Source organism: Cydia strobilella, chromosome Z, assembly GCF_947568885.1.
Source record: "Cydia strobilella chromosome Z, ilCydStro3.1, whole genome shotgun sequence".
Taxonomy (NCBI): domain Eukaryota; kingdom Metazoa; phylum Arthropoda; class Insecta; order Lepidoptera; family Tortricidae; genus Cydia; species Cydia strobilella.
This window is the reverse complement of record NC_086068.1, coordinates 24,153,867-24,179,009: the sequence shown is the minus strand read 5'-3', so window position 1 is coordinate 24,179,009 and position 25,143 is coordinate 24,153,867. Positions and strand designations below refer to the sequence as shown.

At 36.3% G+C, this 25,143-nt stretch overlaps 1 protein-coding gene across 14 annotated transcripts in view; it reads left to right on the top strand.

Moving 5' to 3' along the window:
* LOC134754140 (basement membrane-specific heparan sulfate proteoglycan core protein) overlaps nucleotides 1-25,143 on the top strand; it is a 319,966-nt gene that overhangs the window by 77,286 nt on the left and 217,537 nt on the right. For all 14 annotated transcript variants that reach the window (XM_063690229.1, XM_063690236.1, XM_063690227.1 and 11 more), the window contains exons 2-8: nucleotides 16,849-16,984; nucleotides 18,569-18,644; nucleotides 20,204-20,271; nucleotides 20,550-20,730; nucleotides 23,064-23,236; nucleotides 23,950-24,075; nucleotides 24,167-24,271. In XM_063690229.1, coding sequence (XP_063546299.1) covers nucleotides 16,849-16,984; nucleotides 18,569-18,644; nucleotides 20,204-20,271; nucleotides 20,550-20,730; nucleotides 23,064-23,236; nucleotides 23,950-24,075; nucleotides 24,167-24,271 — 865 coding nt within the window. The remainder of the gene's footprint in view (nucleotides 1-16,848; nucleotides 16,985-18,568; nucleotides 18,645-20,203; nucleotides 20,272-20,549; nucleotides 20,731-23,063; nucleotides 23,237-23,949; nucleotides 24,076-24,166; nucleotides 24,272-25,143) is intronic.

Here is a 25,143-nt window from a genome sequence, read left to right as displayed (position 1 = left end):
GAAGTTTTCGGAAATAGCACATTCGTGATTTTAGTCCATCGTAATTTTGATATTTCGGACTTATAAAAAATCGGGATTATGAAAATCGTGGTTATAAAAATCGGAAAAACGTATTTCGGAATATTTCGGAGTTCCCCATCTTTTCATACTGTTACCCTAACTCCGAGAAAAAACAGGCATGTCGCTTCCCCATCATCTAATCTTAGAATTATTTCGTTTAAAGCTTTAATCGAAACTAGATCTTTATCAAGCTCAGTGTCGAGAATAATTATTCACGTTGGTTCTAATTTTAATTCGAAGAGAGGTATCGTGGCGTTCACTAATTGAGCAGACAATTAGACGAGCCCCACCTTCATTAAAGTAGGTGAAATACCATCTCGCCGATAACTTTCAGGGTTCGTATAACGCATTTAAGTGTTTACCTTTCTTTTCCTTGTGTTGGCCTAGACAATAATAGTTAGTTGTTATACAAGGGTGCAAAGTTGTATTTTACCCGCGAGTGTTTCAACACACGAGAACTAAAATACATTTGCACCCGTGTGTAACACAAAACTTTTCACCTCACTATAGCGAGGAAAGAAAACATCCACAGGCGTTAGATCATCTTGACCACTGGAATCACAATTTTTTTACGATATTATAACAGAAAACTCTGGAAGTTGTGTATTTTTACGTGAGTCGTTGAGAAAAGTTTTTAAGTAAAAATTTTGTTGACAATGTTGACATTTCTGACGTATGAAATATCAACGATGCGTTTGGAAATTGCATCGATTCAACTTTTGCGTTCAGAATTATATTTAACATCATTATTAAAAAACAAACGTTCCTTATAGAATTTTAAGGTTAGGTTAATTTAAAATTAAATAAAGCTAAATTTATATTTTTATTAGATTCTCAAACCATGTATTTAATGATGATTAATATCGAACAAACCATTATTATGAGCATTTTACGTTTTGTTATCTGTCAAGCTACTTAAACACGCTCAATCCAAGGTCAAATTACTTTCCCCACTAATGCAAGCGTTTTTACCCGCTTGTTTTAAAGGATAAAAGACAACTTTCCGAGCTAGTGAGGGGAAAAAGCATTATACCATCATGCTCTATCATAATCTTATTTTTAGGAACAGCGATCATATTCCTTTATTTAAGAAACAACACTTTTTAGGGGATTATTTATACATTAATTAACCCCATATGAGTTAACAGCTTGAAAAGTATTTTTTTGTATGTTTTCATCTTCATATATTTATATAAGTACAATTTTTATTTACTTTGCGCCTATGGCATGAATATTACATAAATGTCATGTACAGAAAAAACGTGCCTCAGTAATTGTTTTTCGTTTTAGTAACATCTAACAAATGCATACTATCTGCAAAGTCGGTGGTGTCAGTTACATTTAAGCGTTTTTTTCCCTAGTTTTTCCTCTTTGTACTCAATGCCTTAAGAGACTGTTTTGAACGGGAGTCCGGAAGGGAGGCTACACACGCTCTGCTTCATTTTAGGGTCTCTTAGGCAAACAAGGTATCTTTAACATTTTATTACTTACTTCTTCAGCTAGTTAGAGTCGAAAGTTATTAATATAACGTGTAGGTATAAAAATCATGTCAATTTCACAAAATTGGCGATATTACAAAATATTGTGGTATTGGACAGCTCTGCTATATCCCGGGCTATTCGGCGACCGTGAATATTGTTACCTTGGCATGGTAGTGCAAACGTAGTAAGAACACTTAATTTATCATGTTTTCATTTAACACGTTCACTGCGGCAAGCCAAAACCTGTACTTAAATTGTAGTGCATTATGAGGCCTAACCCGCCCAGTAGTGGTTTACACTACATCGTTGTGCGTTAGGGGTATAAAAGTGCCCCGTATACCCAAGTCTGTTAAAACTGCTGTAAAGTCCTGAAATCTTTCATATTATGTTATTTTTTCTGACAAGGTCAAAAAGTATGAAACTTCCAACGCCTTGTTCCCTTCGCACGTCGATAAAAACGCATGAAATTATATAGAAAAGAAAAAACGGGGTTATTTTATCCCCGTATCACATTAAAATTGAAAACCTACGGGGCTTAGTAAACCCCGTAACGCATATACCTTATTTATGTCAATAAATCAATAGTGATGGGAAATAAACCAAACGACATTTTAGTGCTTAGTGCTAACTAAATTAATAATCAGATATCGTTTTTCAGGTTGCAACCTAAAGTTTTAATATTAAAAACGTCGCTAAAGGCGAACTTAAAAAAGTTATGGCTTTCGGACGGAACTTAAACTAAAAGATGTGTGCGGTTAAGTAGTTTTTGTACATATGTATTATATCGTATAGAACGTATTATATGTATTATATATTATAACTATACATGACTGTTAATATATTTGTTTTATTTCACATAAATCCCATGCCCATGCTATATACTGTATGTTATAAGGTTTACCTGTCTTTTAAGAAACTAAATATTTTCTTTTATGCCGTTTAGTACAGCTTTGTTGTCTACCGTTCTCCAATTCTCCCTTAATTGCTCAAAGGTTAACTGAAAGAGATCCCTGAAAGAGATCCCTGAAAGGGATAAGTTCGCCTTTGTACAAATGATGCGTTTTTTTCTTGTTTTATGTTTCTTTTTGTACAATAAAGAGTTTTACTACTACTAAAAACGTCACTTTCGGAGATAACATGTCTGGAACTAATTGGTGTCAAAATTGACTACTGAGCAGCATGTCAACAATACGTAACATTCAGTGATATGATATGTCATGAAGTATACAGCGTGTTCTTAACCACTGGACAAAGCCGAAATGTACATTTGCATTAGGGTATCATAACAACCGTTGTAGCGGTTACGAAGAAATTAACAAATTACAATTTTATTTTGGAGCCTGTATGTGTTAATAACTCCTGAGATAATAATAAATAGTATGAAACCTTCTTCGAACTTATTGATTATCTTTTTTATTTATGACATTAATTAGATTCTGACTTTTGACAAATGTCATCATTGCCGCACCTTTTCGAACAATTTATCAAAAACACTGCCAATGATTAATACAGTATGTTTCTTTTTGTTCTTGATCATTGGAATTAATTTTTGTTTAAAAAAAATTAATACATTTTATTTTTTGTTCTAATTAAAAAAATATTAACGTTAGAGCATTCCTGAGAAGTAACCCTACGTGGGATTTCAGGGTTTGTCCAAAGGCTAAGGTCACCCTGTATTAGTTGTTCTAAATTATACCAATTGTTAACTACATTATATTGTCTTCGGTTACCGCGATAGTTCCTCATGAAATAAAACTATGAAACTATATACGCGACTATATGCGATATAATCCGTTTTCATAGTTTTGTTTCATGTTACTTAATTGTTTTTTTTTTTTCAACAAGACCATTTTAGCATGCGTCTCAAACGCAATATTTTCAATTTGCCGATAAAAAGTCTTGCAATGATGACTGCAATAGTGAATCTGTGGTCATAACCCCGTAAGGGCCAGCTAAAATCTATACGGGGTTCACTGGAACCCGTATCGCACTAGAAGGCAATTTTTGTTCCCTTGTCGGTACGGGTTTTCTGAGACCTTGTATATTTTAAAAATACCACTTGGTTATACTTTCAACAAGAAACTCAAAAGTATATTTGACGTTATCGTAATCATAAAAATGATCAAGATACAGCTTCCGCACCAGCGAGTAAAACATGATTATTAGCCTCCGCACTGAATGATGATATCGTACGGGGTTCAAAAGCCCCCGTAACGCAGTAAACGTTTTAAAAACGTGAGCTCTGGTAGCGAACCTTTGGCTTATGAGATTCAACCGTACTTACCCGGCATGCTGGCTTGACGACTTATGCACAAAATAGAAAACATGGAAAACTCATGCTACCGTTGTCACTATCCGGTAATAACTTTTATTTTTATGATAGGTACCGCATACAATGCAGTAAGACGTATTATAATTACGGGCTTATTATAAGTAACTAGAAAAATCTTAAAGTTTTCGTTGTCTTTTATAACTAACTAGCTTTTGCTCGCGACTTCGTCTGCGTGGAATTAGTTTCAGCAATTAGAGCGCCTGGATTAAATCTAATGGCAATAATTTTGAGCATAATATGCTTAATTGCTTACACCAATTAACAGGCAATTCATAAATTTTCTCATTTCCACCCCCTTCCCACCCTTTTCACCCGCTTGGGATAAAAAGTATCCCATGTCCTTTCCCGGGACTCAAACTACCCCTATACCAAATTTCAACTAAATCGGTTCAGCGGCTTAAGCGTGAAGAGGTAATGTCATATTTTATTATCTCTGAAAACTTGTCAAAAACCTGTTAAAGGTACACTATAAGTTACTCTATGGTTTACTAAACGGGCTACTGCTTCACTCTGATCGCAGAACATTGCAGTAATACCCCCTAAATATAATATAATATAATACATATACGCAGGTACAATGACAGTCAGATTGGGCAGATATAGTATATTCGCCAACTCAATTGTCATTTTAGTATCAGGGACATACAAACAAAACATACGAAGTCAATTTTTCTTCAAAGCCTCCTGGCTTTACAAACATTTTAAAGTTCTGTTTATTAATTACAGTCGCCATCAGATATAACGGAGCGGCCGAGGTGCTCAGAAATATGTGAACACACACTCTAACGCCTTGACAATAGAGACGTGTCTTAGATATTTGTGAACACATTGGCCGCTCCGATATATTTGCTAGCGACTGTACAAGCTATTATTTAGTTACTTGTTCGTACACCTGTAAAACCACAAATTTCAAATTTTAGAATTAAATCAGACTCGTATTAGCTAAAATATATGAGAGAAATAGTAATAATCTTACCGTCGGACGGAAAGTACAATCAGATATATAATAATATAATTTTTGGCCATCAATAAGTTTATAATGCATTTGAAACTCTTGTGGGGATTTTGACTACGGAAGCCTAAAATGCAACTCGACAATATACATACAGATGTGAGAAGAAAGGATTCTGCTATTCTTATATTATTCTATACCAGTACATACAGTATATGTACTAACGTGTTTATCTCAACAGTTATCTACTTATTTTCTGTAAGTTATATGTAAGTTCTTGACCTAAATTTATCTGGAACTCATTAATTTAAACAGTGTATGGCTCCTATCCTTCAGCGCCTTTGCACATGATATCCATTAACAAGACGAATGTTTACTTTATTAGACAGACATATGGATCTACTTCCAGTAAAAAATATTCGCACGTAGTAGATTATAATTCGATTGTAACAGATACTTTTAAACGCAAACTGAAGATATACTCTATCTCTATTTGTACAAGTATTCCAGGGTGGCAAATTCTTTTAGTGCGTTGTTTCATCCGCTACCATTGATGCTAACTGTAGCTACCTATTTACATCGCACATTTTCATAAAGTGCAAGAGTAGGGAGCTGTCGCGGAGGCAGCTTGTCTGCGAGACGGGAAATCCAATTGAATAAAGTCATGTTGCATTTGTTTACGTTTGCTTCATTCTCCAGTAGAGAGTTGCGTTAAACACATCGTAGCTTTTCGTTCTTTCTCTCTGCACGCATTCGTACTTTATTGAAAATTATAACGCTTTTCGTCCACGAAACCTTTTTAGGCACCTATCTATATAAAAAGAAAAAGGACATAAACAATGTCATTTATACACAATGCAATATTGAATAAATGACTAAATGACTAAACATAATTTGGATACTAAATAATGTTGGAGTTCGATACTGATTACTAACCGTTTTTTCGTTTCCAAAAACAGTGCCAAATGTGGTGTACATTCCAGATATATCCAGGATGCAGATACATCCAGGTACATCCAGGGACTATTGAAATAAGTGCGGTTAACTAAAAACGTGCCCCGGTTTGATTAGTAGCATTAAGGCCCCGTGGATTCAAGTTCTTCTCTCACTCTTACTAAGACTAAGCATGAGCGAGATGGCTGTGCGTGCCCGGGATCGCGGATAATCATGTTTAGGAATTAAATTCTTTATAAGTTTTAGCTCAAAAAAATATTCGATGAGTTCGATCAAATATAAAATTGCGCATTTTTTATGCAGTTTATATTTTTAGCTTTTGTTGCGTTTTAGACCTATATGTTTGTGATTTATTTCTATAGAGCAAAAGTCAGATTTCGAATCGATGAAGTTACTAGAGAAAGGCCTCAAGAACCCTAATAAAATTTTTGGCAACCGTATTGTGATCTAAAATAGCGCTACGAGTTTTGAAAAACTCTAAAGGGGCCCACTGACTATCAGTCAGCCGGACGATATCGGCCTGTCAGTTGTAGGCCTGTCAGCCGGCGGACTGATAGTCAGTGGGCCCCTTAATGGTGTTCTTACTGCCTTACACACACACACAGGACACACACACAGCCACACACAGTGCCATATATACACAGGAGCCGATTTTAGATTATATTTTAGGACCATTTCTATTTATGTTGTACCGATGTTGTTTATGTTGTGCAGATGTTATAAATAATATAAATGATTGTGGAGGTAATTACATATTACTTGTACGCCGATCATATGCAATTGTATATTTCATTTATGCCTAATGAAACTGACTGCAGTTTACAAATTAAATTCAGATTTAGGACGCATTGCAGTGGTGTATGTCAAATAATCTTGTCAAATAAGTCAAAATTAATGACGTTTGGTTCAAGTAAGCGACTAAGTGATCTTGAGACTTACGTGCCACAGATCATGGGTAAAATTGATCTTTTAGAGCGCATTTACGTTGCTCGTAACATAGGCCTTACTAATCTTAATGTGGATGATAAGCTGTGTTTTGAAGAGCACGTCACGGAACTATTGCGAAATTGTTTTTACAATGTTTTATATCGTTTCCGTGACTTTATCAGCGTTGACTTGCGAATAAATTTCTGTCACTCACTCACTGTCTCGTGTGATGCGGAAGGGTCCTGGATTTTCCCCAGGCAACCATCCCCCCACACAGTCCTACCGCTCTAATGGCCCTAGTGCCATAGCCCAAGTCAGGTTCAAAAAAAAATGTCACTAATTTTATCTAAGTTGGATTATGCCGATGTTGTCTACGATTATTTTCATTTGTCATGCTCTGAAAGAGGGTCATTATTGTTCTAAAAGGTGTGCAGAAAATAATACGTTTCTGGACTAGACATTTCAAGTACGATTTTCTTAATTTTTCTACGGTAAGCAATTGGCTTTCAATGGATTTGTCATACAATTTCCATTCTGATATTTAACTCCCTATTTCATAAATTACGATACTTTTGCCTAAATAGTTAATTGAAAGTACCCTCAACTTCCAACACATGAGCTGATGTACTGTGCTAGATGTTATTGTCATTACTTAATACTTGTATTTAGGTAGTTATTAAGTTTGCTTAATATTTACAGACACGTACTTTTACTGTCTAATTGTTCAAAGCACATACTATGTAGGTACTTACTGTTTCTTGTCTGGTTAATAGTTTAAACTCACCTTCTCCCACATGTTAGCTTAGTTTATTTTTTTATTCTTTTGTGTTTTTTTCTCAGGTTGCCCTGAAAACCAGCGCCATGGCTATCTTAGTTATCGGCAAATGCTGAGTGGCATCCATTTTGGTATTGGAATGTAAAGATGGTGGAATAAGATGTATTTGTAGGTTAAGTTTTATTTTGACACCAAATAAACTAGGTATACTATTCTATTTTCTTTCTGGTTGAAGTAATGTTACTGTTAACAGCTGAAGCTTTTGGGAAAGACAAAAATAAAACATATTTCTGAAAGTAATATTTTAGTAAGAAGGCAGTCATAACGTTTGACACCATTAAGTTGCCAGTCGCGTCGTATACACTCGTCGGCGGATCATGTCGGACTAGCTAAAATTGCAAAGAAATCCCGCTCGCTGCCGGCCGCCCGCTCCGCCTAATTGTGGCTCGGGTGGCGATTTATTTGTGAATCATGTGCTGAAGTGTTATATGTGTAAACATTGCCATGTGAATACCAATGTACCAAGAGGAATCTAAGGGAGCAATTTTGGCAATGTTCTCGATATAGATTAATTAACTTGTATCATAAGCAGGCACACCGTATAGAAAAAAAAATAGATCGATGTATATCGATCTATTTATATTTATATATAGTCGCAGTCAAAGTGGCATTATATATTTTCTCAATCCTATAGTGACAAAAATGTGTTGATGTAAATTTGGCCATTTTACCTATCAGTATCACTGAGTATCTATTTGATGCTAGCTGTATCATCATCACACTGTAGCCCGATATTGGAATAAAGAGTTATTCAAAATTAAATAATCAATAATGCATTTTTCTGACACTATAATTATACATGCAAGAAATACTATTATTTAGAAATATTTATATTAGTGAAACATGAGCAAATTAATAAATATTTAATTAAAATTACAGAAAATTATTAACTTTAAAAATCATAATTTTAGTCAACAGATCACAATACAATACACATGGGGGATGAAGCGTGCCATAATACTTGTCAGCAGGGGGGGGGGGACACTAGGAATATAGTTAACGTTAGTAAAGATGGAGGATGACGGCGGCAATTTGAAAGAAAGAAAGAAAGAAAAAATTGCGTAAAGGAGACTTCCGATTATGGAAACTACGTCACCAGATGTCACTATAAAATGTATACAATTTTAAGGCATGAACATTGAGAAGGTTGCATACAGGTTGCATATACCTAGCTTGTCAAGACCTTTCTCTATTTATAATGTTGTTACCTGGCAACGGTTGTTTACTGTCAGACAAAAATAAATGTCGTAAACAGAAACAAGCTTATTTTTTCTCTAAATATTAATTTCAACTAGGAAGGAACTAGCACATCTAGGGAGGTACCTGCTTAAATAAGATATAATTCCTATGCCTGAAATTCTTCAGTAACAAGATGGATCCGAATTATGACATCATTACTCATGTGATAATTATAAACAAAATCTGGAGCAAACTGTGTACGGAGCTACAGAGTATGGCGTGGCGTAGGTATTACCCCAAATTCTCCTAATGTGACAATTATTGCAAAGAAAATGGATATGTGTAGAGTCAGAAGCTGCAGGTGATGGATTCAACCTACTTGGTACCAACTTGGTACTTACACCTGCTTTCAAATTGAAAACAATAAAAATACTTTACTTTATGTTTTTGTTAAATAATTCCACTCTTTAAAACCATTTTTGCATAATGTTAGGTCTTATCTTATCTTATCTTATGGTTTCGGGGGCCCTTACGGATACACTTCGACCCATAGGGATCTTTTGTGCAGTTACCCCCTAGGAAAGATCCGTCCGCTACTCAAGAGCCTTCCCCACCATCTCCATATGCCGGATGATGGACCTTATGGGTAGCTTTTTGAATTCCTTTGGTACCAGGTAGCCTGTTCCAAAGTCCTTCATTCTTTGTCTGGCGAGGGCGTGACATTCACACATAAGGTGTTCTATTGTCTCTTCCTCTTCGCCACACATACGACAATCGGTGTTGTCAGCGTGCCCCATCTTGGCCAGGATTCCCTTGACCCCGTAGTGGCCAGTAAACACCCCCGTTATTATTTGGAGTTGCCGTTTGCTAAGTTTCCAAAGCTTTTTGCTCCAACCAGAGTCTACCCCTTGTATAAAGAGCTTTGAGTGCTTTAGACCCGTCAGACTGTCCCATTCTTCCTGGTGTTTGGTCTTAGTAAGGTCTTTGATAGCCGTTGTGATGGTTCCCTGTGAGAGCCCCACGAATGGTTCCGGACCTATAAGGTTGTTTGCAGATCCGGCTCTGGCAAGTTCATCTGCATTTTCATTGCCCATGAATCCCTCGTGCCCTGGGATCCACACCAGTTGCACTTTGTTTTGCCTTCCAAGCTTGTTCAGAGCTTGGATGCCATTGTATACCAGTCTAGAGTCCACTCTAGGCGCCTTAAGCGCTTTGAGTGCAGCTTGACTGTCGCTGAGAATATAGATATTCTTCCCTTGGGTTTGCCTAACTATATTCTCATGTGCACAGGCAATTATAGCGTATGTCTCGGCTTGGAAGACAGTGGCGTAATTGCCCATGCTTATGCTACTACTAAAGTCATTTGCATAAATGCCTGCCCCAGTACCAGAATCTGTCTTGGACCCGTCTGTGTACCATATGATGTCATTTTCATCAGACATTGGTGCTTCAAGACCTTCGGTCCATTCAGCCCTTGTTGGAACTTTAACATTAAAATTCTTACGGAACACAAACTTGGGTTGCATCTTATCGCAGCCCATATTCGTAATCCTTTTCATGAAATTGTCACATTCCATGTTAGTGTGTTTAGTCTTTGGCTTGTTATCGCTCCAGAGGCCTGTCAAAGCCAGCCTGTGTAACGATTTCCGCGCCTCAGATTGTATCACTAGGTGCAGCGGCGGGAGGTCTAGTAGTACCTCCATCGCCGCTGTTGGCGTCGTTCTAAACGCGCCAGTAATAGCCATGCACGCCGTTCTTTGTATTTTCGTAAGGGCATCCCTGCATGTGCTCTTTAGTGTCCTTGGCCACCATGCCAGGCATCCGTACAGAATGATAGGTCTTACCATCATGGTATAGATCCATCTCAGTACCTTTGGGTTTAAACCCCACGTTTTGCCATATGCCGTTCTACACATTCCAAACACCCTCAGTGCCTTGGTTATGGTAGTTCCGACATGCTTTTTCCAGTTCAGTTCTTTATCTAGTGTTAAACCTAGATATTTCACTTCATCGGACATTTCCAGAACCCTTCCATAAAGCTTCAGCTGTTTCATGCCGTTAAGGGTCTTTTTCCTGGTAAACGGTACTACTACTGTTTTGCCAGGATTGATGGAGAGCTGATGATGGTTGCACCACCTCTCCACTTGCTTCAGTGCTGTATTCATGATTTCCGATACCGTTCCCGGGAATTTCCCGTTTACAAGAATCACTAAATCATCTGCATACCCTACCGTGTATATTGGGCCTGTGTTTAGTTCTTCCAGCAGTAATAAAAAATCTTTTATAAGTTACAAGAAATCAAACAAAAAATTGACTTGTGAACCGCCCAAGTAGACCTAATATTATGTAGGATGAAAGTACACGTACGTATGTATATTTAGTTGTGCACGCACACATATAGGTACATAGTTAGTTTCGGGAGCAAGTCAGAGATGGTGCTTTCAAATGAGTTTCCATAAAATGCTTCAAGTGGGCTCTCTTTACCTCTATTATACTTACTTACTCTTTGTTTGTCAGTATCATAACAGGGAGAACACTGCAATAAAAAACCGTAAATGACTTAATTGTAAATGTTTTTTAAAGGGCAAGGTCTATAAATTTTGCTATGTTATGGAACAAAATTTGGTATAGACCGCGAGCCAGGCGCAAATTTCGTCAGTCATCGTCTCCCGGGCGAAAACTCGTATAGCGGTTAAAGGCTATGTATGATGAACCCTCATGAAGGTCAGCTGCCGCTCCGTTGGTGGGTTGAGGAATGGCAGCTACCGAAACAATGACAATTTGTTTTATTAACAATAGCATCTAAACTATCATCTGACAAAGTATCAAACGGGAGGCGATGACGCCGATGACTGAAAAGAATTTTCTTTTTTACATGTTCATGTGACCAGCTGACGGTCTTTCAACAGCGATACAATCGGCTGACGATTTTGTTTATTCACAATAGCATCTAAACTATCATCTGACAAAGTATCAAGCGGGAGGCGATGACAATTTTTTTTTATAGACTATTTGCTGCCATTTATCAACCCACCAACGGAGCGGCAGCTGACGTTCACGAGGGTTCATCATACATAGCCGTTATCCACTATACGTATTTTCGCTCTGGAGGCGATTGGTCGTGGAAATCTGTTCCTGGCCCGTGGTCTAGTACGAGATACGGTTATTTTTCATCTCGCTCATTTGTGAATACTTTCAAAATGTAGTAGTTAGATGGGCATGGCCACATGTTAGATGGGCATTGGTGGTGGTGAGCGGAGTCGACTTTAACTCGTGGTTATGCCTGCCAAAAACTTGTGTATTAAAAAAAAGTTTCACCTCTCATATTAAAAAAATATAATGAGTTTTTTTTATGTTTCATGTTATTTATCTTGTAAATAATTTGCATTTATTTAAAATACATATAAACGAGTAAATGAAATTTGAGTTTTAAAGTTTTCTGTTAAATTGTTAATGTACTGTGATATTTTTTTGAAAAGGTTAACTCGCGTTTATAGATTTTTGTGTATGGCTTTGTAATCGAGCGATATGTCCCTAATCCGAATTCACTCCTAATAATATATAGTTCTTTACGATTTTTACTCGTGTAAAAATCAATTCGTATTATTATTGTCAGAGTAGGTAATCAGTAAGCCGATCCTAATGTTATGACAAAGTAGTATTGATGTAAATTAGCCTCGTATAATGTGGAAAAGGACACATTTACGTAATGCATAACACTGTCTCTTAAATTGTAATTGTAATAAGAATAACACTAGCTATGTATGTATATAAATCGGCTATGTATATATGAGTAATTTATAGGACCATAATATGTCGGATCTGGGCCTGGGGTGTCGTCGTCAGTAGGTTCGTGCATGGTGGTAATCACGAAATAAGATCCTATACGTGAAGTTCAAATGTGTATTTTAAAATCACAATCACAATAAAATAACATTTACTTCGATACAAATCGATTTAAATTAATTTAAGTTGGAAACGTGGTGTGTTCGTCGCAGAACTAGCTTAACGTCCGTCACGATTAAAGGCACGATCCAGAATGGCCATCCTTCCTTTCCGCACCGGCTTTTATAGTCCGATCACCACCTGACACCTGACCTGTCACTTTGTTTACCTTGAAGTTAGCCAACCAACTGTTACTAGTTCTGCGTCGACCGCACCCAAGCAAAATGCTTGACGTTTCCGAGAACTGCCAATAGATGGCGTTACAAGTTGCAAAATCAGTAAACGATGGCGCCGACGTAACCCGTCGTCACCCTGCGACATGTAGGTATTGGATTAGGTATTGTCCTACAAATTAACTGAAATTATTTATTTTTTATTTTTTATTCGGGATGCTTACTGCCTAATACCGACAGTACCGACATAGATAAAATATTTATTCTTCAAAAAAGATGCATCAGAATAATGGCCAACATTGACGAAATGGAAACCTGTAAGCCATTTTTTGTAAAGTATAAAATACTCACTCTTACCTCTATATATATTCTAGAGACCAGCAAATTTGTAAAAAAACATAGCGAACTATATTCTCCTGAAACACTACCCAAAAGAAACGACCGAAATTTAAATAAACTGAAACTTCCCTTTTCTAAACTGAAACTGTTCACATCTAGCCCACACTATATGTCAATAAAAATATATAATCACCTCCCAAATAACATAAAAAACGAGAGTAAATTAAGCCTGTTTAGCAAGAAACTAAAAACATTTCTGTTAGATAAATGTTACTATAATATCAGAGAATTTTTTGAAGATGTATAATATCTCTTTTGTGATACTTGTGATCGTAGATTGATTGTAATTGTATTTGATATTGTGCATGGCAGATTTTATTTAAATGTAAAATAATTAATTAATTGTTTGACACATATGTAAATAATAATATGTATAATTTTAGATTAAATAAGTATGTTTCCCGTATGTGGAACTGTTGCCGTGCCCTAACAGGGCGTCACATGAACAGCTTATATTTAAGAACACCTGTACCTGCTATGTGATATGCAATAAATGATTTCAATTTCAATTTCAATTTCAATTCAATTTCAATTTCTAATATAGTAGTAGTAGTAGTAGTAGTAGTAGTAATCACTTTATTGTACACAACACAGGTTTACAAAAATAAATTATAGTAATGGAAGTACAAAGGCGAACTTATCCCTATAAGGGATCTCTTCCAGCTAACCTTCGAGTAGATGAGTGGAAAACCATAGCCAGGTCAGATAGACAAACTTACAGGATGTACAAATTAATATTAAAAAAAAGAAATAACACTAAAGATTCAAATACATAAAATACATACTAGCATACATACATACAATACTAAATATATATTATAATATATATAAATATCACAAGTGTAAGAAAATAAAAATAAAGGTTAGTACTTAACCAGATCACGCTGATTGGAAAGCCAAAGCTTCTTCAGATTAGCCTTGAGTGACGCTACAGACTGGGACTGTATATAATATACATATGTTAACAGACTTATCTACTAAATGCAAATTACAAGCTTCCACATATATACTGCTAAATAATGTAAACATGAAGGTCTCGAAATAGCAAAATATAACACTATATAGGTAGTATATTTATGACAGAGACTACGAACTAAAGTTGTCGGGTATTTTTAACTACACTATTCAAAATAATATTTTTAGCATTATATTTGATCTCACTATAAAACAAATCTACATCGGGCATATCGAAATAGCACAGTATTACACTATATTTGTAGTATGTTCATAACAGAAAATACGAACGCAAAGTTGTCGGGCAGTTTTAACTACTATTCAAAATTATATTTTTAACATTATTTATCTTACTATGAAACAAATCTTCATCGGGCATGTCGTTCAGATCATTAAATAGCCTAGTTATTCGAGGGAAGAAACATTTTTTAGCCTTCTGAGCATTGCGAGGCAGGTATATAAAATTGCACTTTACTCACCAGATCCGGAGAATCAACTATACCTTGGGCAATTTTCATTAATAGACTTACGTCATTTGCCAAGCGTCTTTTAAATAGAGGGGCAAGGTGGAGTTTTTGGCATGACATAGATTAGTTGTCCTTAGATAACTTAAATTTGAAGGAGAGGAATCTGACCAATTTCTTCTGAATTTTTTCGATATTTTCTGCATACATCTTATAGAACGGGTTCCGTATTTGAGACGCATATTCAAGTTAAGATCTTACATAGGCACAGTATATGATTTTAATTGTTTTCATTTTTTTAAAGTCGCTAGCAGAACGAATCAGAAAGCCAAGAGCTTTATAAGCTTATGTAGTTTAACAATGGCTTTCTAGTAAAAGATGGCTTAGTTTGGGACTCAGTTTTGTTTAAGTATACTTTTCTTACTTTCTGGTCGTAATACGAATACATAATAGGTACCTATATATTGTATGAAGTAAAAATTCATATAAAAAAAAGTAAAACCGACGTCAAAAAGGATAAAATGAAATATTATTCCGTTTTAAATGCGCTAGCAACTAATACGTTTGAAGTCGGTCCCAAGCCAAATCTTAATCGTCAACATGCCGTCAAACCGAATACTAACCCTGGTGAAGTTTGATAAAAATTAAAGGAAGAAAGAAAGCTGCCCATTAGTTGCATAGGGGTATTATTACGCTAGTTTAATGTAACTATTTGGCTTGGCAACGACTTCAAACGTATGAGTTGCTAGCGCATTTGAAACAGAATGATACTGTATGTTATCCTTTTTGAAGTAGGTTTTACTTCTTTTTCATAGATTAATTTTATTTTTGTATTTTTAGTTTTAAGTTTATCTTATAAGTGATGCATCATTCTGCAAGACTCGACCTTGTCTGGCCCAAGGCTCGGAACCGGTTTTTTCTTCACACAAAAAATACCGGTATTAATACGTTCTTTTTCGTTCTTTGGTTTATTATTTCATTTTTAATGGGACAATCTAATAATAGGAAATTTTACCTAAATACATGATTCAGCCCTATCTAAAGAGCATAAAATAATTAAAAATATTGAGCTATTTCGGTGCGAGGCTGGTGGCCTAGCGGTAAGAGCATGCGACTTGCAATCCGGAGGTCGCCGGTTCAAACACCGGCTCGTACTAATGAGTTTTTCGGAACTTATGTACGAAATATCATTTGATATTTACCAGTCGCTTTTCGGTGAAGGAAAACATCGTGAGGACACCGGACTAATCCCAACAAGGCCTAGTTTCCCCTCTGGGTTGGAAGGTCAGATGGCAGTCGCTTTCGTAAAAACTAGTGCCTACGCCAATTCTTGGGATCAGTTGCCAAGTGGACCCCAGGCTCCCATGAGCCGTGGCAAAATGGATGGACAACGAGAGGAAGATGATTGAGCTATTTCGGGGTTTTTCAAAAAATCCGGTCCAGAGCTCTGGTCTGGCATTTTTGCGCTTCGGGTACGTTTCAAGTTTCGAGGTCTAGATCTGTAGCCATCAACATTTGAGTAGTTGGAACCCATGGAATCATCAGAAGTCAGAACTAGACCTTAACACAAATGTTCCTTCAGAACTTATTTGCTTAACCAACGTAACGAAGAGGACAAATCGCCAAAGGTGAAATATCCGTTGTTAAAAAGAGAGAGTATTGGATGTAAATGAATGGCTTGTTGATGAAAATACTAAAATCACTATATATAACTATTCATATAAGTTTTGAGGAGTTGCCTAGATTCCTCATGCTCATACAATAAAATAAAATAAAATCCAAACAAAAAAAAACAACAAATTTCCAAATCGGTTCAGAAATGACGGAGTTCTGAGGTAACAAACATACAAAAACATGGTCGAATTGATATATTTATTTATTTTTAACCGACTTCCAAAAAGGAAGTAAAAATAAATACCTACAGTGTTAGGAGTGTAAAAAGTTATTTTCGTGTAAGTATCTGCGCCAAAAGGGGCTGCCGAAACGTTTTAAGGGCGGGGCGTGTTCGGCGGCTTTGCCCAATCACTAAACTCTTATTAAGGTCGTCATTCTGTATATTCGCCAATATACATATAGTACGATCTTAGTTCCCCGTTGACCCATATTTTCATGATAACTGATTTAAGTACTCATTAGTATTACTTAATCAAATTAATCTGTGACACTAATTAGTCTATTTTAATAACTTTTCAGGTAACCTCCGAGGACTTGTACTGGGAGGGTGAGGAAGATGCGTCGAACGAGTTCCTTGAGGTTAAAAAACATGAAAGCGGTCTCGCCGGTCACCTGTCAAGAATAAAACGGCAGTTTGGTTTCTTTAACTTTTTCTGTAAGTTGTACTATTGAAGTACTAGTAATATAAGAAACATTTTAATATACGAGTAAGAGTACATTTTGGTAACTTCAAAAACCGGCCAAGTGCGAGTCGGACTCGTACTTTTTAGTATTTGTTGTTATAGCGGCAACAGAAATACATCATCTGTGAAAATATCAACTGTCTAGCTATCACGGTTCATGAGATACAGCCTGGTGACAGACAGACAGACGGACAGACGGACAGCGGAGTCTTAGTAATAGGGTCCCGTTTTTACTCTTTGGGTACGGAACCCTAAAAACGGGATCTTTCAATATCTAAAATATCTACTAAACCAGGAGTACCTCGTACTTTGGCAACACGCTACTGCAACGCTTGCCAAGGCATCTTGCTTACTATACTTGCCATATACTTACAGTAGAAAGTACTTTTAGTTTATTACAACCTATTTGCAATTTTCAAAATACAGCATTGTTAGTAGGTAGCGGAAATGGCTGTAATGGACGATGTCACTGTCAATCTCTTTGACAAAATGAGCGACGGATTTCAACTTTTCGATCGCAATATTTAAGGATGACCAGGCCGGGTCCGGGTCGGAGCTTCCGGCGCTTACTTTTCTATGACATATGACTGGTGATCACGTGATGATGTCTAATAGAAAACGAAGCGCCGGAAGCTCCGTACCGGACCCGGACCCGTCTAACGTGATTAACGTGAGTCACCCTTAATGCGGTACTGTCATAACTTAGGTAAATAATATCAGGGAAGTTGACAGTAACTTCGCCTGTACTTCATCGCTGGAGAAATTAAAATCGGAATGAAACCTCGTGAAAAATATTGTACTTATATGTACTTTACCTTCGAGATCCGGGTTTCTGTTGTTGCACGTCAACAATTTTGACTGAATTGGTTTTATTACACTACACTCGTATACTTTATTGCCTATTATGCTTAATACATTTAATTCATTGTTTGCCATAGCTTACGTTGTGCAAGTGTTACTTTTAACGACAATCTTCTATGAAATTATGACGTATAAATAACACTTGCGCTGCGTGTGCTACCAAAATCGTTGCAGACTTATCTTGGTCTAACTCTAGGGCATAACGAAATGTCATCTCCCTATCGGATCTTGTGATTACAGCCACAATAACACTGCTATTTACTTTGTTGCTCCCGCCGTGCAACTGTGTTGGCTCTGTGGGCCTGAATTTGTCTTATAACATGCCTACACAGCGAATCCTTGTATACCTACCTACGAATTAAGGTTGGGCAACGAACATTTGACACAGCGGAGTACATACAGGCCTTGCGCTTATTTACCCTTCATGGTGTTATTTTATTAATTATTAATGACAATATGTCAACATCCCTGTAGAAACGCAGTTTTTTGTCAAGCACTAGCATTAATTACTGTCTTGATACTCATATATTAATTAATTTAAGTATAAGTTTACTTCATGTTCGTAACTAGATAAAAGACAATGATGTAAGTTAATTTACCTATCGTTGGATAAGCATCAGCCATGTTTGTACATAAATTTAAGGTCATATTATATTATCTGTTCTTAATCCTAAATAAGTAAATAAATATTTCAGCGTCTTCGTCGACTACGCCGGAGCCGGAGGACATCGAGGACAACAGCACGGACGACCCAGCTGGTGGCGTCGTACCGTAAGTGCATAGCCCTGATCTTTTCAATGGTTGACTGGTAAAGAATGCCTTAAGCTATTAAGAGTCATAAGAACATAGCCGCCGCCATGCAATCCAAGTTACGTTCTCATTTTTAAATAACATAACACTTGGCATAAATATTAAAATAACATAGGTATATTTTAAAATACCTATATCCTATGCCTGTATATAGCATTCGTTTTCGTTGCTAAATATTTGTACCTAATACAAAAAACAGATAACTAAGCGTAACTTTGATACGTGACTCTTAGTCTATCGCTTGTATATTTTTGTATCTTAGAATAAAGTTTAAATACATAAATCTTAAATCATTAACGAGCCTCAGTTCCGCTCTGCATCCCAAGATTTTGCACGACAAAACGGGCCCTGGTTTGGGTTCGATCTATTTCTGTAAAAGGTTTTCTTTATCAAATTCAATGATTGTAAATATCTAAAGAGGAATACCGAGCATAGCCATAACATAGAATAGAAGACATGTACGAGCCATGATTTGAACCGACGATACACGACCACTTACTGAAAATAAATTATTCACTACCGCCTTTTAAATATATGTGCAGCGTTACTACTGCAACAATTATTTAGACGATATTATTGTCAATTTTCTTGTAAAATCAAAGAAAAATTAAAAGCACCCGATAAAATTGTAACAGATCTTTCTGTTGAGTATCCTTTGAGTATGGTGGCCGGCGCCAGGTTTGAGCCGAGCGTGCATGCTCCAAGCATGTGTTTCATGTCCGAGGCATTAATTATCATTAGGACAGTTTACAAAAACTAACTATAATTACTGTCTTTATTCCATCAGTAGTGTTGGTTAAGACTCAAGTCCTTTGAGTCTCAGTTTTTCAGACACTTAGTCATGAAGTCGAAACCTGAGTTCTTATAGAGCCTGCACCTTTTGTAAACACTTGAATCCTTTAAAAAGAACTCTCTAATTACGTACAAAAGCTTTCTTATACGCATTGTGTTCACATGAAATTCATGAGTTACGTACACATCATTTAATAATGCTTGTTTTCCTTAGGTTTAATTTATATAAAATCTAATACAATTTTTGTTACGAAATGTTTATGAAGTCCTTATAAAGGACTCGACTCGGGACTTATAAGACCCGGATTTTTTTTCTGAAGAGTAGCCTAAGTAAATACGAGTCGAGTTATTCAAAGTGTAGTCTCAAAAGACTCGAGCTTCTACCAACACTATCCAGGATAAAAATATGTGACATTTTTAACCAAAAGTTACCACATTGTCGCTTGTCAATAAGGTTGATTTTAAACTGAAGCTGTATGGAAATAGCACCTTATTGACAACCGACAATAAGTACCCTTTGGATTGAAAATGGCACATATAATATTAAATTCAAGCGGCATTATTGTCAGTGTGCTGTTGACAAGGTTGATTTCTAATTGAACCTTTATTGTAGGTCTTATTTAGTTATTATTCTGAGGGTCTTATACTCTTAATAAAATAACAACCCCTAAAAATATGACAGCGCAACAAGCTATAACACATATAAATCATAATGCTTCTTATTTCAGGTTTGATGATGAAACCGGCGATGGTTCCGGCGCGCACGTCCCCGTGGACACCTCGGAGCCGAAAGAAAGTGAGTATAAAGCCATTTTTACAAATATATCCTTTGGCCTTTGCAACGAGTATCTATCTCACTTAGAAATTTGGCATACATATATTAATATAGCATATTTATACGTTGGTACGAGGGAAATGTACATATAATTTTGCGCAATAATAATGTCAAAACAGATAAAGACGAGAATTTAGAATAGTTGGCACTCAGTCTATCCTTTAAAAGTTTCGTATCTATTTTATATTATGTTCGTGTATAGGAAACCTGCAATGATGTTTTTTATTAACGTTTCGCAGAGACGCTCCGCGTTACCTTCGTGGCGATGCAACCCTACCAGGAAGAATACTCCAACAGAGACTCGCCGCAGTTCCAGAACTTTTCCAAGTCCTTGGCCAATGCTGTAAATAAGATTTACGAAGAACAAGGCAGAAACAGAGAAATATCCGGCACTCAAAGAGCAAGCCTTGTTAGGATACAGTAAGTTAAAATTATACCGTCTATAAAAAAGTCAATTTTCAATTAACCTTCAAGACGTTATGAGCCCAGGAGAATTAATTTTTCTATCATAGAACTATATCAAGAATTATCATAATATTGGACCCTTTAATTGGCTGCCCGGGAATTACTTAAGGCACCCGTTTACTTACTTAGTTGCGTGTTTTAATACCTATCCGATTTCAAGCTATAAATACCTACTATTGAAAACCGGGTTATAACATGTATATTGGTTAATAGGGATGTTGACATGAATCGCGAATATATAAAATGTTATATTTTTACCATAGCAGGGAATATTAGAATGCTGAAAATCATATTTTATAAGTGTAAATATGCGTAATAAATTAATTAAAAAAAATTAAAAGTATTTAAAATAATGCCCAGTATCACGCGACTGCAAACGCAAATCCGAGCGCGTGACAATTTTATATGGCAATCAAACCTTTGACACCTGTCTTGTAAAAAGTTAACAAACTTCTGTCATTGTGTAATTTTATTTACATAAACCGCAAGTTATATGTATAAAATATTTTCGAAACAGGATAAAACCGTACATACAACCACAAGGGAAATTATATTTAATATTGTTCAGTTTTGACAGCGGGAAGAAAACGGCTAAAAGCCGTCTATCGATTTACAAAAGTCACACATTGTGTTTCCGCTATGACGGGTATTTATGTTGTATTTAATATAAAATAATTACCTATTTAATAGTCCCCCTTTATAATTAGTCTCCGGTACATAATGGGTAAGTATATTCATTTGTACGCCTCTCTGAGTCAGGAAAGGAAATGAAATGAAGACATTAGAAAACATCTCTGTAACTCATGACCAACAATACATATTTTGATTGATTGATTAATTTACGTAAATATGAAGGTCATTCATGATCTAAAAATAAATGACAAATAGTTTTGATATTTTACCATTTTAGTCATATAAAATATATGTATAATTTATTTTTAGGACCGAGTAAAAGAATCTACGGTATCTCGAATGATTTGTAATCCACATGTCAGATTTAGACGAAGATAGTTCGATGTGTCTGGTTATTCTGAAGCTAGCTCAATTATAAGTTACGTTAAATATTTAGATTCAGAGGACCTACCGCGAACACCAAAGTTCGCAAATTGCGGGCATCTTTCTCTTTTACTCCAATTAAGTGACAGACTCGTAATTAGAGTGACATAGAAACGTGCCCGCAATTTGCGAACTTCGGCGTTCGCGATAAGCCCTTAGACTTCGATTTTAATAAATAAAAGTTTTTCCATTAAAATATTTCCTTATTTTTAAGTTCGTATTGGCACAAGGTTACGAAAATATTATTTCATATTTTGCAGTGATTTTCGACGAAGTAAAATATCGTCAGAGATTCGAACAATCCCAATAAAACCTACTTACCTTTGCACTGTTTATATGTCTCCGATACCTTTTAGTAAAATGACAGTTCGATTACCCAATGTCTACCCAATCTACCTATCCAGGTTTGTGTTAAAATAACTGTTGGACTGGGCAGATTAGGTACTTGTAAACTAGACCCTATCTAGTTTTATTGGTAAGGGCAGATTCTTAATTAGTTATAGTAGTTTTATTTTCAATCGAACTGTCACTGTAGTGATAAAAACACAGTATCTGAGACATAAAAACAGAAGTTGGTTAAACCTTTGGGTAGAAGGTAAAATGGCAGTCACTTACTATGCCTTTGCTAATTTAAAGGATTAGGTTGCCGAGCCGACACCAGGCTCCCTTTAGTGAGCCGTGGCAAAAAGCCGGAACAAAGGGATTCAAGTATCAACACCCTTTAGTGTCGTACTACAATTACGTGACAGTGTTCTCAGCATAACAAAAAACATAAAATAGCACCGGCACGCCCTCAACTCCTACGACTCTTCTCTTTCCGCACAGACTCTACGTTTACTCTACGTTTAAGCGAGGTTTAGACTAGCAAGAACTTGCATGTAATTTTCATTACATTGCGGGATCTGATATACATTTTGAATGCAGTTTACCTTAGTAGTCGGCAATGTAACGTAAATTGCATGCAAGTTCTTGCTAGTCTAAACCTCGCTTGCTCTACGTCCTTTTGAGATCCACGTTATTTTTGTTAAATTTAGGATTGGTCTGAAACTTCAATGGCATGGAATGAAAATAATCAAATGTCACTCGTACTTTCCTTGCGGTGACGAGAAATGTGTCTTGGCTCAAGATTACACTTTTGTGTTTGGAATAATTCCATTTTACAGCGTTCAATAGTATTTTACCACCTATATACTTTGTACCTTTGCGTAACAAATAAATACCTATCGTTCCAGATCTCGAGCCACTGACGACTTCTCATGCAAGGTGACGCTGGACATCGTAACAACGGGTTATTACGACACGGACAAGATCACCAGGATCCTCCAGGACCACATCCACAATCGCCGCTCGCTGGAGGGTGTGGTGGTCAGCGAGGCGGACTTTAGCGCCACCAGCGTCGACCCAGGTCCATATATAAAATACTGCATGGCGTCAGCCTCATTGCACAACTATAACACAGTTATCACATTGTGGCGGATTCGCGCACCGCTCTGGTGTATAAGCGATATAGCGCTATGCACGTATATAGCGATGTCTTGCTCCCATACCGGAGCTACGTGCAAATCTGCATGCAATGTTACTTACACTAAGTGGTACACCGAGTACAGCACCGTACTAGGACCGGTGAAAATTGAAGGGCGGATATGATTATGAGAATTTATTAAGGTCTACCTTAATCGTAAAAAGGTAAAGTATTTGAAAAATTCAGGTATATTCATATTTATTTATGGTTTTAGTTTTCATGTTATGTTTTTATTAACAACATTGTTATGAATTTTATTTCTTAACGTACGCATAACTTAGGTAAATGATTTCATGAATAGATACACGATGGGAAATAATTATATGCAAGTATTCAATTATACTTTGACAAAATCTTAAATCAATAAAAAATCAGTGCAGAAATCTTATGTAATACAATTACGTAATCGTAATCTTCAATCTGTAATCTTATGTACAACTTAACATGTTTTGTTTTTCACTAACATTAATAAAAACAACAATACTGGACAACTGGGCTTATTTAGAAACACGTAATATATTGTACATAACTAGCATATACATAACATAAGTTATTTACATAATATATAATAATACATTTGAATATATGTTATGTAGCATCAAATGAGTCGTGCCCAGACGACTGGGTCCGGTGCGATGGCGGAGCGTGCCACCCCGGGTACACGCGCTGCAACGGCCTCAAGGAGTGCTCGGATGGCGCTGACGAGGCTGGCTGTCCGTCGGGTACACTTTTTTGGTTTTATTTTTCTTCAATTAATTTCCTGTATATTTTTGTATGTTTTTTAATATTATTTTTTTCTGTTACCGCATAAAGACGATTCCATTAATGAAATACCTAGAGGTGAAGAAAATCTGCCGTTACCTGAAACCGAGAGACCCAGTTCTGCAGTAGACCCAGACGAGTCATCTTCAAACTCAGGTAAGTTATTGCAAATAAGGAAATAAATACATAGGTACAAATAAAAATGTTTAATTCAACAACAAGAAATATTGAGAAAAACGATTTTCACCACAGAGTTGTAGACTTTAGAAGAGTAAACTATAAGAAAAAAAAAACCGGCCAATGCGAGTCGGACTCGCGCATTAAGGGTTCCGTACCGTACCATTACGCAAAAAAAGGCAATAAATAAATCGCGTCTGTTGTATGGGAGCCCAACTTTTATATTTGAGTTGATTGAATGAAAGGTAAATTGCGGTTTACGATTTATGACGTATAAAATAAAAACTACTTACTAGATCTCGTTCAAACCAATTTTCGGTGGAAGTTTGCATGGTAATGTACATCATATTTTTTTTTAGTTTTATCATTCTCTTAGTTTAGAAGTTACAGGGGGGGAGGGCACATTTTACCACTTTGGAAGTGTCTCTCGCGCAAACTATTCAGTTTAGAAAAAAATGATATTAGAAACCTCAATATCATTTTTGAAGACCAATAGATATACCACACGTATAGGTTTGATGAATTTTTTTTTCTATTTTTGTGTGAAATTCTTAATGCGGTTCGCAGAATACATCTACTTACCAAGTTTCAACAGTATAGTTCTTATAGTTTCGGAAAAAAGTGGCTGTGACATTCGGACGGACAGACAGACAAACAGACAGACATGACCAATCCATAAGGGTTCCGTTTTTGCCATTTGGCTACGGAACCCTAAAAATAGTATTCCCGAGTTTGGCAGCTGAATTAGATGACGCTGTATAGTATGGCACCATATATTATGTTTTGTGACAACTGGATTATAATGTATGTAGAGATACTTAGTGTCAAACTAGAAACGTGATCTTTTTTTG